Source organism: Scyliorhinus torazame, chromosome 22, assembly GCF_047496885.1.
Source record: "Scyliorhinus torazame isolate Kashiwa2021f chromosome 22, sScyTor2.1, whole genome shotgun sequence".
NCBI lineage: Eukaryota > Metazoa > Chordata > Chondrichthyes > Carcharhiniformes > Scyliorhinidae > Scyliorhinus > Scyliorhinus torazame.
The window spans coordinates 17,814,270-17,833,214 of NC_092728.1; the positions used below are offsets into that span (position 1 = coordinate 17,814,270).

The 18,945-nt window shown below is 48.3% G+C and overlaps 1 protein-coding gene across 1 annotated transcript in view; it reads left to right on the top strand.

Annotated features, from left to right (window-relative positions):
• LOC140399442 (uncharacterized) overlaps positions 1-18,945 on the top strand; it is a 250,357-nt gene that overhangs the window by 213,470 nt on the left and 17,942 nt on the right. The window contains 2 exon segments of the mRNA XM_072489020.1: positions 14,738-14,875; positions 17,008-17,211. Of these exon segments, the coding sequence (XP_072345121.1) occupies positions 14,738-14,875; positions 17,008-17,211 (342 nt within the window).

The window sequence follows — 18,945 nt, forward strand, 5'->3', positions numbered from 1 at the left end:
ATCTAATCGAGGGGTTCGGGGTGGTTTATATATAGAATAGCAGATACCCGGGAGTGAGGTACAGACTGGAATCTAATCGGGGGGTTCGGGGTGGTTTATAGATAGAATAACAGATACCCGGGAGTGAGTTATAGACTGGATTCTCACCGAGGGGTACGGGGTGGTTTATATATAGAATAACAGATACCCGGGAGTGAGTTACAGATTGGAATCTAATCGAGGGATTCAGGGTGGTTTATATATAGAATAACAGATACCCGGGAGTGAGTTACAGACTGGAATCTAATCGAGGGGTTCGGGGTGGTTTATATATAGAATAACAGATAGCCGGGAGAGAGTTACAGACTGGAAACTAATCGAGGGGTTCGGGGTGGGGTACATACAGAATAACAGATACCCGGGAGGGAGTTACAGACTGGAATCTAATCGAGGGGTTCAGGGTGGGTTATATATAGAATAACAGATACCCGGGAGTGAGTTACAGACTGGAATCTAATCGAGGGGTTCGGGGTGGTTTATATATATAATAACAGATAACCGGGAGTGAGTTACAGACTGGAATCTAATCAAGGGGTTCGAGGTGGTTTATATATAGAATAACAGATACCCGGGAGTGAGTTACAGACTGGAATCTAATCGAGGGGTTCGGGGCGGTTTATATATAGAATAACAGATACCCGGGAGTGAGTTACAGACTGGAATCTAATCGAGGGGTTCGGGGTGGTTTATATATAGAATAACAGATACCCGGGAGTGAGTTACAGACTGGAATCTAATCGAGGGGTTCGGGGTGGTTTATATATAGAATAACAGATACCCGGGAGTGAGATAGAGACTGGAATCTAATCGAGGGGTTCGGGGTGGGTTATATATAGAATAACAGATACCCGGGAGTGAGATAGAGACTGGAATCTAATCGAGGTGTTCGGGGTGGTTTATATATAGAATAACAGATACCCGGGAGTGAGTTACAGACTGGAATCTAATCGATGGGTTCGGGGTGGGTTATATATAGAATAACAGATACCCGGGAGTAAGTTACAGACTGGAATCTAATCGAGGGGTTTGGGGTGTTTATATATAGAATAACAGATACCCGGGAGTGAGTTACAGACTGGAATCTAATCGAGGGGTTCGGGGTGGGTTATATATAGAATTACAGATACCCGGGAGTGAGTTAGAGACTGGATTCTCAGCGAGGGGTTCGGGGTGGGTTATATATAGAATAACAGATACCCGGGAGTGAGTTACAGACTGGAATCTAATTGAGGGGTTCGGGGGGTTTATATATAGAATAACAGATACCCGGGAGTGAGTTACAGACTGGAATCTAATCGAGGGGTTCGGGGTGGCTTATATATAGAATAACAGATACCCGGGAGTGAGTTACAGACTGGAATCTAATTGAGGGGTTCGGGGGGTTTATATATAGAATAACAGATACCCGGGAGTGAGTTACAGACTGGAATCTAATCGAGGGGTTCGGGGTGGTTTATATATATAGAATAACAGATACCCGGGAGTGAGTTACAGACTGGAATCTAAGCGAGGGGTTCGGGGTGGTTTATATATAGAATAACAGATACCCGGGAGTGAGTTACAGACTGGAATCTAATCAAGGGGTTCCGGGGGTTTATATATAGAATAACAGATACCCGGGAGTGAGTTACAGACTGGAATCTAATCGAGGGGTTCGGGGTGGTTTATATATATAGAATAACAGATACCCGGGAGTGAGTTACAGACTGGAATCTAAGCGAGGGGTTCGGGGTGGTTTATATATAGAATAACAGATACCCGGGAGTGAGTTACAGACTGGAATCTAATCGAGGGGTTCGGGATGGTTTATATATAGAATAACAGATACCCGGGAGTGAGTTACAGACTGGAATCTAATCGAGGGGTTCGGGCTGGTTTATATATAGAATAACAGATACCCGGGAGTGAGTTACAGACTGGAATCTAATCGAGGGGTTCGGGGTGGTTTATATATAGAATAACAGATACCCGGGAGTGAGTTACAGACTGGAATCTAATCGAGGGCTTCGGGGTGGTTTATATATTGAATAACAGATACCCGGGAGTGAGTTACAGACTGGAATCTAATCGAGGGGTTCGGGGTGGGTTATATATAGAACAACAGATACACGGGAGTGAGTTACAGACTGGATTCTCAGCGAGGGGTTTGGGGTGGTTTATATATAGAATAACAGATACCCGGGAGTGAGTTACAGACTGGAATCTAATCGAGGGGCTCGGGGTGGTTTATATATAGAATAACAGATACCTGGGAGTGAGTTACAGACTGGAATCTAATCGAGGGGTTTGGGTGGTTTATATATAGAACAACAGATACCCGGGAGTGAGTTACAGACTGAAATCTAATCGAGAGGTTCAGGGTGGTTTATATATAGAATAACAGATACCCGGGAGTGAGTTACAGACTGGAATCTAATCGAGGGGTTCGGGGTGGTTTATATATAGAATAACAGATACCCGGGAGTGAGTTACAGACTGGAATCTAATCGAGGGGTTCGGGGTGGTTTATATATAGAATAACAGATACCCGGTAGTGAGTTACAGACTGGAATCTAATCGAGGGGTTCGGGGTGGTTTATATATAGAATAACAGATACCCGGGAGTGAGTTACAGACTGGAATCTAATCGAGGGGTTTGGGGTGGTTTATATATAGAATAACAGATACCCGGGAGTGAGTTACAGACTGGAATCTAATCGAGGGGTTCGTGGTGGTTTATATATAGAATAACAGATACCCGGGAGTGAGTTACAGACTGGAATCTAATCGAGGGGTTCAGGGTGGTTTATATATAGAATAACAGATACCCGGGAGTGAGTTACAGACTGGAATCTAATCGAGGGGTTTGGGGTGGTTTATATATAGAATAACAGATACCCGGGAGTGAGTTACAGACTGGAATCTAATCGAGGGGTTCGGGGTGGTTTATATATAGAATAACAGATACCCGGGAGTGAGTTACAGACTGGAATCTAATCGAGGGGTACGGGGTGGTTTATATATAGAATAACAGATACCCGGGAGTGAGTTACAGACTGGAATCTAATCGAGGGGTTTGGGGTGGTTTACATATAGAATAACAGATACCCGGGAGTGAGTTACAGACTGGAATCTAATCGAGGGGTTCGGGGTGGGTTATATATAGAATAACAGATACCCGGGAGTGAGTTACAGACTGGAATCTAATCGAGGGGTTCGGATGGTTTATATATAGAATAACAGATACCCGGGAGTGAGTTACAGACTGGAATCTAATCGAGGGGTTCGGGGTGGGTTATATATAGAATAACAGATACCCGGGAGTGAGTTACAGACTGGAATCTCACCGAGGGGTACGGGGTGGTTTATATATAGAATAACAGATACCCGGGAGTGAGTTACAGATTGGAATCTAATCGAGGGGTTCAGGCTGGTTTATATATAGAATAACAGATACCCGGGAGTGGGTTACAGACTGGAATCTAATCGAGGGGTTCAGGGTGGTTTATATATAGAATAACAGATAGCCGGGAGAGAGTTACAGACTGGAAACTAATCGAGGGGTTCGGGGTGGGGTACATACAGAATAACAGATACCCGGGAGTGAGTTACAGACTGGAATCTAATCGAGGGGTTCGGGGTGGTTTATATATATAATAACAGATAACCGGGAGTGAGTTACAGACTGGAATCTAATCAAGGGGTTCGAGGTGGTTTATATACAGAATAACAGATACCCGGGAGTGAGTTACAGTCTGGAATCTAATCGAGAGGTTCGGGGTGGCTTATATATAGAATAACAGATACCCGGGAGTGAGTTACAGACTGGAATCTAATTGAGGGGTTCGGGGGGTTTATATATAGAATAACAGATACCCGGGAGTGAGTTACAGACTGGAATCTAATCGAGGGGTTCGGGGTGGTTTATATATAGAATAACAGATACCCGGGAGTGAGTTACAGACTGGAATCTAATCGAGGGGTTCGGGGCGGTTTATATATAGAATAACAGATACCCGGGAGTGAGTTACAGACTGGAATCTAATCGAGGGGTTCGGGGTGGTTTATATATAGAATAACAGATACCCGGGAGTGAGTTACAGACTGGAATCTAATCGAGGGGTACGGGGTGGTTTATATATAGAATAACAGATACCCGGGAGTGAGTTACAGACTGGATTCTCAGCGAGGGGTACGGGGTGGGTTATATATAGAATAATAGATACCCGGGAGTGAGATAGAGACTGGAATCTAATCGAGGGGTTCGGGGTGGGTTATATATAGAATAACAGATACCCGGGAGTGAGTTACAGACTGGAATCTAATCGAGGGGTTTGGGGTGTTTATATATAGAATAACAGATACCCGGGAGTGAGTTACAGACTGGAATCTAATCGAGAGGTTCGGGGTGGGTTATATATAGAATTACAGATACCCGGGAGTGAGTTAGAGACTGGATTCTCAGCGAGGGGTTCGGGGTGGGTTATATATAGAAGAACAGATACCCGGGAGTGAGTTACAGACTGGAATCTAATTGAGGGGTTCGGGGGGTTTATATATAGAATAACAGATACCCGGGAGTGAGTTACAGACTGGAATCTAATCGAGGGGTTCGGGGTGGCTTATATATAGAATAACAGATACCCGGGAGTGAGTTACAGACTGGAATCTAATTGAGGGGTTCGGGGGGTTTATATATAGAATAACAGATACCCGGGAGTGAGTTACAGACTGGAATCTAATCGAGGGGTTCGGGGTGGTTTATATATAGAATAACAGATACCCGGGAGTGAGTTACAGACTGGAATCTAATCGAGGGATTCGGAGTGGTTTATATATAGAATAACAGATACCCGGGAGTGAGTTACAGACTGGAATCTAATCGAGGGGTTCGGGATGGTTTATATATAGAATAACAGATACCCGGGAGTGAGTTACAGACTGGAATCTAATCGAGGGGTTCGGGGTGGTTTATATATAGAATAACAGATACCCGGGAGTGAGTTACAGACTGGAATCTAATCGAGGGCTTCGGGGTGGTTTATATATTGAATAACAGATACCCGGGAGTGAGTTACATACTGGAATCTAATCGAGGGGTTCGGGGTGGGTTATATATAGAATAACAGATACCCGGGAGTGAGTTACAGACTGGAATCTAATCGGGTTTGGGGTGGTTTATATATAGAATAACAGATACCCGGGAGTGAGTTACAGACTGGAATCTCAGCGAGGGGTTCGGGGTGGTTTATATATAGAATAACAGATACCCGGTAGTGAGTTACAGACTGGAATCTAATCGAGGGGCTCGGGGTGGTTTATATATAGAATAACAGATACCCGGGAGTGAGTTACAGACTGGAATCTAATCGAGGGGTTCGGGCTGGTTTATATATAGAATAACAGATACCTGGGAGTGAGTTACAGACTGGAATCTAATCGAGGGGTTCGGGCTGGTTTATATATAGAATAACAGATACCCGGGAGTGAGTTACAGACTGGAATCTAATCGAGGGGTTCGGGGTGGTTTATATATAGAATAACAGATACCCGGGAGTGAGTTACAGACTGGAATCTAATCGAGGGCTTCGGGGTGGTTTATATATTGAATAACAGATACCCGGGAGTGAGTTACAGACTGGAATCTAATCGAGGGGTTCGGGGTGGTTTATATATAGAATAACAGATACCCGGGAGTGAGTTACAGACTGGAATCTCAGCGAGGGGTTCGGGGTGGTTTATATATAGAATAACAGATACCCGGGAGTGAGTTACAGACTGGAATCTAATCGAGGGGCTCGGGGTGGTTTATATATAGAATAACAGATACCTGGGAGTGAGTTACAGACTGGAATCTAATCGAGGGGTTTGGGTGGTTTATATATAGAACAACAGATACCCGGGAGTGAGTTACAGACTGAAATCTAATCGAGAGGTTCAGGGTGGTTTATATATAGAATAACAGATACCCGGGAGTGAGTTACAGACTGGAATCTAATCGAGGGGTTCGGGGTGGTTTATATATAGAATAACAGATACCCGGTAGTGAGTTACAGACTGGAATCTAATCGAGGGGTTCGGGGTGGTTTATATATAGAATAACAGATACCCGGGAGTGAGTTACAGACTGGAATCTAATCGAGGGGTTTGGGGTGGTTTATATATAGAATAACAGATACCCGGGAGTGAGTTACAGACTGGAATCTAATCGAGGGGTTCGGGGTGGGTTATATATAGAATAACAGATACCCGGGAGTGAGTTACAGACTGGAATCTAATCGAGGGGTTCGGATGGTTTATATATAGAATAACAGATACCCGGGAGTGAGTTACAGACTGGAATCTAATCGAGGGGTTCGGAGTGGGTTATATATAGAATAACAGATACCCGGGAGAGAGTTACAGACTGGAATCTCACCGAGGGGTACGGGGTGGTTTATATATAGAATAACAGATACCCGGGAGTGAGTTACAGATTGGAATCTAATCGAGGGGTTCAGGGTGGTTTATATATAGAATAACAGATACCCGGGAGTGGGTTACAGACTGGAATCTAATCGAGGGGTTCGGGGTGGTTTATATATAGAATAACAGATAGCCGGGAGAGAGTTACAGACTGCAAACTAATCGAGGGGTTCGGGGTGGGGTACATACAGAATAACAGATACCCGGGAGGGAGTTACAGACTGGAATCTAATCGAGGGGTTCAGGGTGGGTTCTATATAGAATAACAGATACCCGGGAGTGAGTTACAGACTGGAATCTAATCGAGGGGTTCGGGGTGGTTTATATATATAATAACAGATAACCGGGAGTGAGTTACAGACTGGAATCTAATCAAGGGGTTCGAGGTGGTTTATATATAGAATAACAGATACCCGGGAGTGAGTTACAGACTGGAATCTAATCGAGGGGTTCGGGGCGGTTTATATATAGAATAACAGATACCCGGGAGTGAGTTACAGACTGGAATCTAATCGAGGGGTTCGGGGTGGTTTATATATAGAATAACAGATACCCGGGAGTGAGTTACAGACTGGAATCTAATCGAGGGGTTCGGGGTGGTTTATATATAGAATAACAGATACCCGGGAGTGAGTTACAGACTGGAATCTAATCGAGGGGTTCGGGGTGGTTTATATATAGAATAACAGATACCCGGGAGTGAGTTACAGACTGGATTCTCAGCGAGGGGTACGGGGTGGGTTATATATAGAATAATAGATACCCGGGAGTGAGATAGAGACTGGAATCTAATCGAGGGGTTCGGGGTGGGTTATATATAGAATAACAGATACCCGGGAGTGAGATAGAGACTGGAATCTAATCGAGGTGTTCGGGGTGGTTTATATATAGAATAACAGATACCCGGGAGTGAGTTACAGACTGGAATCTAATCGATGGGTTCGGGGTGGGTTATATATAGAATAACAGATACCCGGGAGTGAGTTAGAGACTGGATTCTCAGCGAGGGGTTCGGGGTGGTTTATATATAGAATAACAGATACCCGGGAGTGAGTTACAGACTGGAATCTAATCGAGGGGTTTGGGGTGTTTATATATAGAATAACAGATACCCGGGAGTGAGTTACAGACTGGAATCTAATCGAGGGGTTCGGGGTGGGTTATATATAGAATTACAGATACCCGGGAGTGAGTTAGAGACTGGATTCTCAGCGAGGGGTTCGGGGTGGGTTATATATAGAATAACAGATACCCGGGAGTGAGTTACAGACTGGAATCTAATTGAGGGGTTCGGGGGGTTTATATATAGAATAACAGATACCCGGGAGTGAGTTACAGACTGGAATCTAATCGAGGGGTTCGGGGTGGCTTATATATAGAATAACAGATACCCGGTAGTGAGTTACAGACTGGAATCTAATCGAGGGGTTCGGGGTGGTTTATATATAGAATAACAGATACCCGGGAGTGAGTTACAGACTGGAATCTAATCGAGGGGTTTGGGGTGGTTTATATATAGAATAACAGATACCCGGGAGTGAGTTACAGACTGGAATCTAATCGAGGGGTTCGGGGTGGGTTATATATAGAATAACAGATACCCGGGAGTGAGTTACAGACTGGAATCTAATCGAGGGGTTCGGATGGTTTATATATAGAATAACAGATACCCGGGAGTGAGTTACAGACTGGAATCTAATCGAGGGGTTCGGAGTGGGTTATATATAGAATAACAGATACCCGGGAGTGAGTTACAGACTGGAATCTCACCGAGGGGTACGGGGTGGTTTATATATAGAATAACAGATACCCGGGAGTGAGTTACAGATTGGAATCTAATCGAGGGGTTCAGGGTGGTTTATATATAGAATAACAGATACCCGGGAGTGGGTTACAGACTGGAATCTAATCGAGGGGTTCGGGGTGGTTTATATATAGAATAACAGATAGCCGGGAGTGAGTTACAGACTGGATTCTCCGCGAGGGGTTTGGGGTGGTTTATATATACAATAACAGATACCCGGGAGTGAGTTACAGACTGGAATCTCAGCGAGGGGTTCGGGGTGGTTTATATATAGAATAACAGATACCCGGGAGTGAGTTACAGACTGGAATCTAATCGAGGGGCTCGGGGTGGTTTATATATAGAATAACAGATACCTGGGAGTGAGTTACAGACTGGAATCTAATCGAGGGGTTTGGGTGGTTTATATATAGAACAACAGATACCCGGGAGTGAGTTACAGACTGAAATCTAATCGAGAGGTTCAGGGTGGTTTATATATAGAATAACAGATACCCGGGAGTGAGTTACAGACTGGAATCTAATCGAGGGGTTCGGGGTGGTTTATATATAGAATAACAGATACCCGGGAGTGAGTTACAGACTGGAATCTAATCGAGGGGTTCGGGGTGGTTTATATATAGAATAACAGATACCCGGTAGTGAGTTACAGACTGGAATCTAATCGAGGGGTTCGGGGTGGTTTATATATAGAATAACAGATACCCGGGAGTGAGTTACAGACTGGAATCTAATCGAGGGGTTTGGGGTGGTTTATATATAGAATAACAGATACCCGGGAGTGAGTTACAGACTGGAATCTAATCGAGGGTTTCGGGGTGGGTTATATATAGAATAACAGATACCCGGGAGTGAGTTACAGACTGGATTCTAATCGAGGGGTTCGGATGGTTTATATATAGAATAACAGATACCCGGGAGTGAGTTACAGACTGGAATCTAATCGAGGGGTTCGGAGTGGGTTATATATAGAATAACAGATACCCGGGAGTGAGTTACAGACTGGAATCTCACCGAGGGGTACGGGGTGGTTTATATATAGAATAACAGATACCCGGGAGTGAGTTACAGATTGGAATCTAATCGAGGGGTTCAGGGTGGTTTATATATAGAATAACAGATACCCGGGAGTGGGTTACAGACTGGAATCTAATCGAGGGGTTCGGGGTGGTTTATATATAGAATAACAGATAGCCGGGAGAGAGTTACAGACTGCAAACTAATCGAGGGGTTCGGGGTGGGGTACATACAGAATAACAGATACCCGGGAGGGAGTTACAGACTGGAATCTAATCGAGGGGTTCAGGGTGGGTTATATATAGAATAACAGATACCCGGGAGTGAGTTACAGACTGGAATCTAATCGAGGGGTTCGGGGTGGTTTATATATATAATAACAGATAACCGGGAGTGAGTTACAGACTGGAATCTAATCAAGGGGTTCGGGGCGGTTTATATATAGAATAACAGATACCCGGGAGTGAGTTACAGACTGGAATCTAATCGAGGGGTTCGGGGCGGTTTATATATAGAATAACAGATACCCGGGAGTGAGTTACAGACTGGAATCTAATCGAGGGGTTCGGGGTGGTTTATATATAGAATAACAGATACCCGGGAGTGAGTTACAGACTGGAATCTAATCGAGGGGTACGGGGTGGTTTATATATAGAATAACAGATACCTGGGAGTGAGTTACAGACTGGAATCTCAGCGAGGGGTACGGGGTGGGTTATATATAGAATAACAGATGCCCGGGAGTGAGTTACAGACTGGATTCTCAGCGAGGGGTACGGGGTGGGTTATATATAGAATAATAGATACCCGGGAGTGAGATAGAGACTGGAATCTAATCGAGGGGTTCGGGGTGGGTTATATATAGAATAACAGATACCCGGGAGTGAGATAGAGACTGGAATCTAATCGAGGTGTTCGGGGTGGTTTATATATAGAATAACAGATACCCGGGAGTGAGTTACAGACTGGAATCTAATCGATGGGTTCGGGGTGGGTTATATATAGAATAACAGATACCCGGGAGTGAGTTAGAGGCTGGATTCTCAGCGAGGGGTTCGGGGTGGTTTATATATAGAATAACAGATACCCGGGAGTGAGTTACAGACTGGAATCTAATCGAGGGGTTTGGGGTGTTTATATATAGAATAACAGATACCCGGGAGTGAGTTACAGACTGGAATCTAATCGAGGGTTTCGGGGTGGGTTATATATAGAATTACAGATACCCGGGAGTGAGTTAGAGACTGGATTCTCAGCGAGGGGTTCGGGGTGGGTTATATATAGAATAACAGATACCCGGGAGTGAGTTACAGACTGGAATCTAATTGAGGGGTTCGGGGGGTTTATATATAGAATAACAGATACCCGGGAGTGAGTTACAGACTGGAATCTAATCGAGGGGTTCGGAGTGGCTTATATATAGAATTACAGATACCCGGGAGTGAGTTACAGACTGGAATCTAATTGAGGGGTTCGGGGGGTTTATATATAGAATAACAGATACCCGGGAGTGAGTTACAGACTGGAATCTAATCGAGGGGTTCGGGGTGGTTTATATATAGAATAACAGATACCCGGGAGTGAGTTACAGACTGGAATCTAATCGAGGGGTTTGGGGAGGTTTATATATAGAATAACAGATACCCGGGAGTGAGTTACAGACTGGAATCTAATCAAGGGGTTCGGGGGGTTTATATATAGAATAACAGATACCCGGGAGTGAGTTACAGTCTGGAATCTAATCGAGGGGTTCGGAGTGGTTTATATATAGAATAACAGATACCCAGGAGTGAGTTACAGACTGGAATCTAATCGAGGGGTTCGGGATGGTTTATATATAGAATAACAGATACCCGGGAGTGAGTTACAGACTGGAATCTAATCGAGGGGTTCGGGGTGGTTTATATATAGAATAACAGATACCCGGGAGTGAGTTACAGACTGGAATCTAATCGAGGGGTTCGGGGTGGTTTATATATAGAATAACAGATACCTGGGAGTGAGTTACAGACTGGAATCTAATCGAGGGGTTCAGGGTGGTTTATATATAGAATAACAGATACCCGGGAGTGAGTTACAGACTGGAATCTCAGCGAGGGGTTCGGGGTGGTTTATATATAGAATAACAGATACCCGGGAGTGAGTTACAGACTGGAATCTAATCGAGGGGCTCGGGGTGGTTTATATATAGAATAACAGATACCTGGGAGTGAGTTACAGACTGGAATCTAATCGAGGGGTTTGGGTGGTTTATATATAGAACAACAGATACCCGGGAGTGAGTTACAGACTGAAATCTAATCGAGAGGTTCAGGGTGGTTTATATATAGAATAACAGATACCCTGGAGTGAGTTACAGACTGGAATCTAATCGAGGGGTTCGGGGTGGTTTATATATAGAATAACAGATACCCGGGAGTGAGTTACAGACTGGAATCTAATCGAGGGGTTCGGGGTGGTTTATATATAGAATAACAGATACCCGGTAGTGAGTTACAGACTGGAATCTAATCGAGGGGTTCGGGGTGGTTTATATATAGAATAACAGATACCCGGGAGTGAGTTACAGACTGGAATCTAATCGAGGGGTTTGGGGTGGTTTATATATAGAATAACAGATACCCGGGAGTGAGTTACAGACTGGAATCTAATCGAGGGGTTCGGGGTGGGTTATATATAGAATAACAGATACCCGGGAGTGAGTTACAGACTGGAATCTAATCGAGGGGTTCGGATGGTTTATATATAGAATAACAGATACCCGGGAGTGAGTTACAGACTGGAATCTAATCGAGGGGTTCGGGGTGGGTTATATATAGAATAACAGATACCCGGGAGTGAGTTACAGACTGGAATCTAATCGAGGGGTTCAGGGTGGGTTATATATAGAATAACAGATACCCGGGAGTGAGTTACAGATTGGAATCTAATCGAGGGGTTCAGGGTGGTTTATATATAGAATAACAGATACCCGGGAGTGGGTTACAGACTGGAATCTAATCGAGGGGTTCGGGGTGGTTTATATATAGAATAACAGATAGCCGGGAGAGAGTTACAGACTGGAAACTAATCGAGGGGTTCGGGGTGGGGTACATACAGAATAACAGATACCCGGGAGGGAGTTACAGACTGGAATCTAATCGAGGGGTTCAGGGTGGGTTATATAAAGAATAACAGATACCCGGGAGTGAGTTACAGACTGGAATCTAATCGAGGGGTTCGGGGTGGTTTATATATATTATAACAGATAAGCGGGAGTGAGTTACAGACTGGAATCTAATCAAGGGGTTCGAGGTGGTTTATATATAGAATAACAGATACCCGGGAGTGAGTTACAGACTGGAATCTAATCGAGGGGTTCGGGGCGGTTTATATATAGAATAACAGATACCCGGGAGTGAGTTACAGACTGGAATCTAATCGAGGGGTTCGGGGTGGTTTATATATAGAATAACAGATACCCGGGAGTGAGTTACAGACTGGAATCTAATCGAGGGGTTCGGGGTGGTTTATATATAGAATAACAGATACCCGGGAGTGAGTTACAGACTGGATTCTCAGCGAGGGGTACGGGGTGGGTTATATATAGAATAATAGATACCCGGGAGTGAGATAGAGACTGGAATCTAATCGAGGGGTTCGGGGTGGGTTATATATAGAATAACAGATACCCGGGAGTGAGATAGAGACTGGAATCTAATCGAGGGGTTCGGGGCGGTTTATATATAGAATAACAGATACCCGGGAGTGAGTTACAGACTGGAATCTAATCGAGGGGTTCGGGGTGGGTTATATATAGAATAACAGATACCCGGGAGTGAGTTAGAGACTGGATTCTCAGTGAGGGGTTCGGGGTGGTTTATATATAGAATAACAGATACCCGGGAGTGAGTTACAGACTGGAATCTAATCGAGGGGTTTGGGGTGTTTATATATAGAATAACAGATACCCGGGAGTGAGTTACAGACTGGAATCTAATCGAGGGGTTCGGGGTGGGTTATATATAGAATTACAGATACCCGGGAGTGAGTTAGAGACTGGATTCTCAGCGAGGGGTTCGGGGTGGGTTATATATAGAATAACAGATACCCGGGAGTGAGTTACAGACTGGAATCTAATTGAGGGGTTCGGGGGGTTTATATATAGAATAACAGATACCCGGGAGTGAGTTACAGACTGGAATCTAATCGAGGGGTTCGGGGTGGCTTATATATCGAATTACAGATACCCGGGAGTGAGTTACAGACTGGAATCTAATTGAGGGGTTCGGGGGGTTTATATATAGAATAACAGATACCCGGGAGTGAGTTACAGACTGGAATCTAATCGAGGGGTTCGGGGTGGTTTATATATAGAATAACAGATACCCGGGAGTGAGTTACAGACTGGAATCTAATCGAGGGGTTCGGGGTGGTTTATATATAGAATAACAGATACCCGGGAGTGAGTTACAGACTGGAATCTAATCAAGGGGTTCGGGGGGTTTATATATAGAATAACAGATACCCGGGAGTGAGTTACAGTCTGGAATCTAATCGAGGGGTTCGGAGTGGTTTATATATAGAATAACAGATACCCGGGAGTGAGTTACAGACTGGAATCTAATCGAGGGGTTCGTGATGGTTTATATATAGAATAACAGATACCCGGGAGTGAGTTACAGACTGGAATCTAATCGAGGGGTTCGGGGTGGTTTATATATAGAATAACAGATACCCGGGAGTGAGTTACAGACTGGAATCTAATCGAGGGGTTCGGGGTGGTTTATATATAGAATAACAGATACCCGGGAGTGAGTTACAGACTGGAATCTAATCGAGGGGTTCGGATGGTTTATATATAGAATAACAGATACCCGGGAGTGAGTTACAGACTGGAATCTAATCGAGGGGTTCGGGGTGGGTTATATATAGAATAACAGATACCCGGGAGTGAGTTACAGACTGGAATCTAATCGAGGGGTTCGGATGGTTTATATATAGAATAACAGATACCCGGGAGTGAGTTACAGACTGGAATCTAATCGAGGGGTTCGGATGGTTTATATATAGAATAACAGATACCCGGGAGTGAGTTACAGACTGGAATCTAATCGAGGGGTTCAGCGTGGTTTATATATAGAATAACAGATACCCGGGAGTGAGTTACAGACTGGAATCTAATCGAGGGGTTCGGATGGTTTATATATAGAATAACAGATACCCGGGAGTGAGTTACAGACTGGAATTTAATCGAGGGGTTCGGGGTGGGTTATATATAGAATAACAGATACCCGGGAGTGAGTTACAGACTGGAATCTAATCGAGGGGTTCAGGGTGGGTTATATATGGAATAACAGATACCCGGGAGTGAGTGACAGACTGGAATCTAATCGAGGGGTTCAGGGTGGGTTATATATGGACTAATGGATGATCTTTGTGCTTTTCACACAGCCTCAATACTGTAACAGTCTGGATGATGAGGAGGTGAAAGAGTTGAAGTTGTTTAGTCAGCAACGGAAGAGAGAGAATCTCGGACGAGGATCAGTTCGGCCATTCCCGGTTATTATAACCGGCGCAATCTGTGAGCAGGTAAATATATTGAATGTTTTCGCCTAGACTTGCGATCTCACCTTCGACCCCTACCCCAGCCTTTCCTAACCTTCCCCCATGACCTACTGCCCACCCATCTTCACCTTAATCCCCCTCTACCCCTGGCCTTCTCCCCTTCCCCTACACTCTGGCTTCTCCCCTTCCCCTACCCTCTGGCTTCTCCCCTTCCCCTACCCTCTGGCATCTCCCCTTCCCCTACCCTCTAGCCTTCTCCCCTTCCCCTACCCTCTGGCCTTTTCACCTCCCCCTACCCTCTGGCCTTCTCCCCTCCCCCTACCCTCTGGCTTCTCCCCTTCCCCTACCCTCTGGCCTTCTCCCCTCCCCCTACCCTCTGGCTTCTCCCCTTCCCCTACCCTCTGGCCTTTTCACCTCCCCCTACCCTCTGGCCTTCTCCCCTCCCCCTACCCTCTGGCCTTCTCCCCTCCCCCTACCCTCTGGCCTTCTCCCCTCCCCCTACCCTCTGGCCTTCTCCCCTCCCCCTACCCTCTGGCCTTCTCCCCTCCCCCTACCCTCTGGCCTTCTCCCCTCCCCCTACCCTCTGGCCTTCTCCCCTCCCCCTACCCTCTGGCCTTCTCCCTCCCCCTCCCCTCTGGCCTTCTCTCCACCCCCTACCCTCTGGCCTTCTCCCCTCCTCCTACCCCCTGGCCTTCTCTCCTCCCCCTACCCTCTGGCCTTCTCCCCCCCCCCCCTACCCTCTGGCCTTCTCCCCCCCTCCCCTCTGGCCTTCTCTCCTCCCCCTACCCTCTGGCCTTCTCCCCTCCTCCTACCCCCTGGCCTTCTCCCCTCCCCCTACCCTCTGGCCTTCTCCCCTCCCTCCCACCCTCTGGCCTTCTCCCCTCCCCGACCTTCTGGCCTTCTCCCCTCCCCCTACCCCCTGGCCTTCTCCCCTTCCCCTACCCTCTGGCCTTCTCCCCTCCCCCTACCTCTGGCCTTCTCCCCTCCCCCTACCCCCTGGCCTTCTCCCCTCCCCCTACCCTCTGGCCTTCTCCCCTCCCCCTACACTCTGGCCTTCTCCCCTCCCCCTACCCCCTGGCCTTCTCCCCTCCCCCTACCCCCTGGCCTTCTCCCCTCCCCCTACCCCCTGGCCTTCTCCCCTCCCCCTGCCCTCTGGCCTTCTCCCCTCCCCCTACCCTCTGGCCTTCTCCCCTCCTCCTACTGCCTGGCCTTCTCCCCTCCCCCCACCCTCTGGCCTTCTCCCCTCCCCCTACCGTCTGGCCTTCTCCCCTCCCCCTACCGTCTGGCCTTCTCCCCTCCCCCTACCCTCTGGCCTTCTCCCCTCCCCCTACCCTCTGGCCTTCTCCCCTCCTCCTACTCCCTGGCCTTTTCCCCTCCCCCTACCCTCTGGCCTTCTCCCCTCCCCCTACCCTCTGGCCTTCTCCCCTCCCCCTACCCCCTGGCCTTCTCCCCTCCCCCTACCCTCTGGCCTTCTCCCTCCCCCTCCCCTCTGGCCTTCTCCCCTCCCCCTACCCTCTGGCCTTCTCCCCTCCCCCTACCCTCTGTCCTTCTCCCCTCCCCCTACCCTCTGGCCTTCTCCCCTCCCCCTACCCTCTGGCCTTCTCCCCTCCCCCTACCCTCTGTCCTTCTCCCCTCCTCCTACTCCCTGGCCTTCTCCCCTCCCCCCACCCTCTGGCCTTCTCCCCTCCCCCTACCCTCTGGCCTTCTCCCCTCCCCCTACCCCCTGGTCTTCTCCCCTTCCCCTACCCTCTGGCCTTCTCCCCTCCCCCTACCTCTGGCCTTCTCCCCTCTCCGACCTTTCTGGCCTTCAACACTCCCCCTACCCCCTGGCCTTCACCCCTTTCTGCCCACCCTCTTGTCCTTCAGGTTTCCTCTTTGACATTTACCCTCGGCTTCACCCTCCGCCTTCGACCTTCCGCCTTCCCCTTGAACTCCTCCCTCCCCTTTGAACTTCCACCTCCCATTTTACCTTCATCTGTCCCCCTGACCCGCTCTCCCCTTCGACCTAACAACCCCTTGACAGTCTGCCCTCGGCCTTGACCTTCACCCCTGCTCTTTGGCCTCTGCCCTCTCTCTCTCTCGTACGAGACCAACTGACCTCTCTGTCCCTTTCTCCGCCCCCCCCCCCCCCCCCCTCGACTCCTCTTCATCCGCAGTGCGGCTGTCAAGTCCGATGTGGCGATCTCGCCGTCTTTGCCAGCCGGGCTGGGCACGGGACCTGCTGGCACCCCCAGTGCTTTACCTGTGCCACCTGCAGCGAGCTCCTGCTGGACCTCATCTACTTCTACCAGGATGGGAAGATCTACTGCGGGAGGCATCACGCTGAGCAGCTTAAGCCGCGGTGCCAGGCCTGTGATGAGGTGAGTGAATTGGCGGAGCTTGTGGTGGGCTTGGCGGGGGGGGGGGGGGGGGGGGGGGGGGGAACACGAAACCCATCACAGTCGAATATCTGCCCATGGGCTCCAGTCCCTACAAGCACACCCAGCCTGACAGAGGTGCCTGGAGAACAGTGGCCTGTTCTGAATATGTCCACCCCATCGGCATCCAAAGGCGCCCTGTTCCTCGTAGGCCCGATCTAAAGCCTGAATCCAGCTTTCTTTTGGCCCCTGTCGTTGCGAGAGGGGGAAAGGAGGCTTCCCTTCCTTGGATATCCTCACATCCATACCTCACCGCAAGACGCGACATAACTCCTGACGTTCCCCCCTTCGGCGCCACGGTAGTACAGTGGTTAGCACTGTTGCCTCACAGCGTCAGGGTCCCTGGTTCGATTCCCGGCTTGCGTCACTGCCTGTGCGGAGTCTGCACGTTCTCCCCGTGTCTGGGTGGGTTTCCCCCGGGCGCTCCGGTTTCCTCCCACAAGTCCCGAAAGACGCGCATGTTGGGTGAATTGGACATTCTGAATTCTCCCTCTGTGTACCCGAACAGGCGCCGGAATGTGGTGACTAGGGGCTTTTCACAGTAACTTCATTACAGTGTTAATGTAAGCCTACTTGTGACAATAAAGATTATTATTATTATTATTATTACCTACCCTCGGGCCTGCTCCCCACATCGGGCAGAATCATCTCAGAGCCTGGCAGGCTAGGCCTAACAATAAGCCAACTTCGGCATCATCACCAGCTGCCATGACCTTTGACCAGAGGGTGGGTGCTGCTGTTTTATCTCTGTCTGTCTCTGTCTCTCTCCCTGTTTTCTCTCTTTTTCTCTCTATCTCTCCCTTTTTCTTTCTGCCTCTCTGTGTCTCTCTCTGTGTCTCTCTGTCTGCCTCTCCCTCTCTCTGTCTTCTGTCAGTCTGTTTCTCTCTCTCTCTTTGTCTCTCTCTCTCTCTCTCTGTCTGTGTCTCTCTGTGTCTCTTGTGGTAAACCACTGTAATGTATAATATGTGTATTGTGGTAAACTGCCCCTGTTTTATATGTAATGTGGTAAACCACTGCCTGCTGGCTCCGCCTCCCCTCGGGCTCGGTATAAAGGTGGTTGGCTCCACCTCCCCTCGGGCTCGGTATAAAGGTGGCTGGCTCCGCCTCCCCTCGGGCTCGGTATAAAGGTGGCTGGCTCCGCCTCCCTCGGGCCCGGTATAAAGGTGGCTGGCTCCGCCTCCCCTCGGGCCCGGTATAAAGGTGGCTGGCTCCGCCTCCCCTCGGGCTCGGTATAAAGGTGTCTGACTCCGCCTCCCCTCGGGCCCGGTATAAAGGTGGCTGGCTCCACCTCCCCTCGGGCCCGGTATAAAGGTGGCTGGCTCCGCCTCTCCTCGGGCCCGGTATAAAGGTGGCTGGTCTCCGCCTCCCCTCGGGCCCGGTATAAAGGTGGCTGGCTCCGCCTCCCCTCGGGCCCGGTATAAAGGTGGCTGGCTCCGCCTCTCCTCGGGCCCGGTATAAAGGTGGCTGGTCTCTGCCTTCCCTCGGGCCCGGTATAAAGGTGGCTGGTCTCTGCCTTCCCTCGGGCCCGGTATAAACGTGGCTGACTCCGCCGCTCCTCGGGCCCGGTATAAAGGTGGCTGGCTCCGCCTCCCCTCGGGCTCGGTATAAAGGTGGCTGGCTCCGCCTCCCCTCGTGCTGGGTATAAAGGTGGCTGGCTCCGCCTCCCCTCGGGCCCGG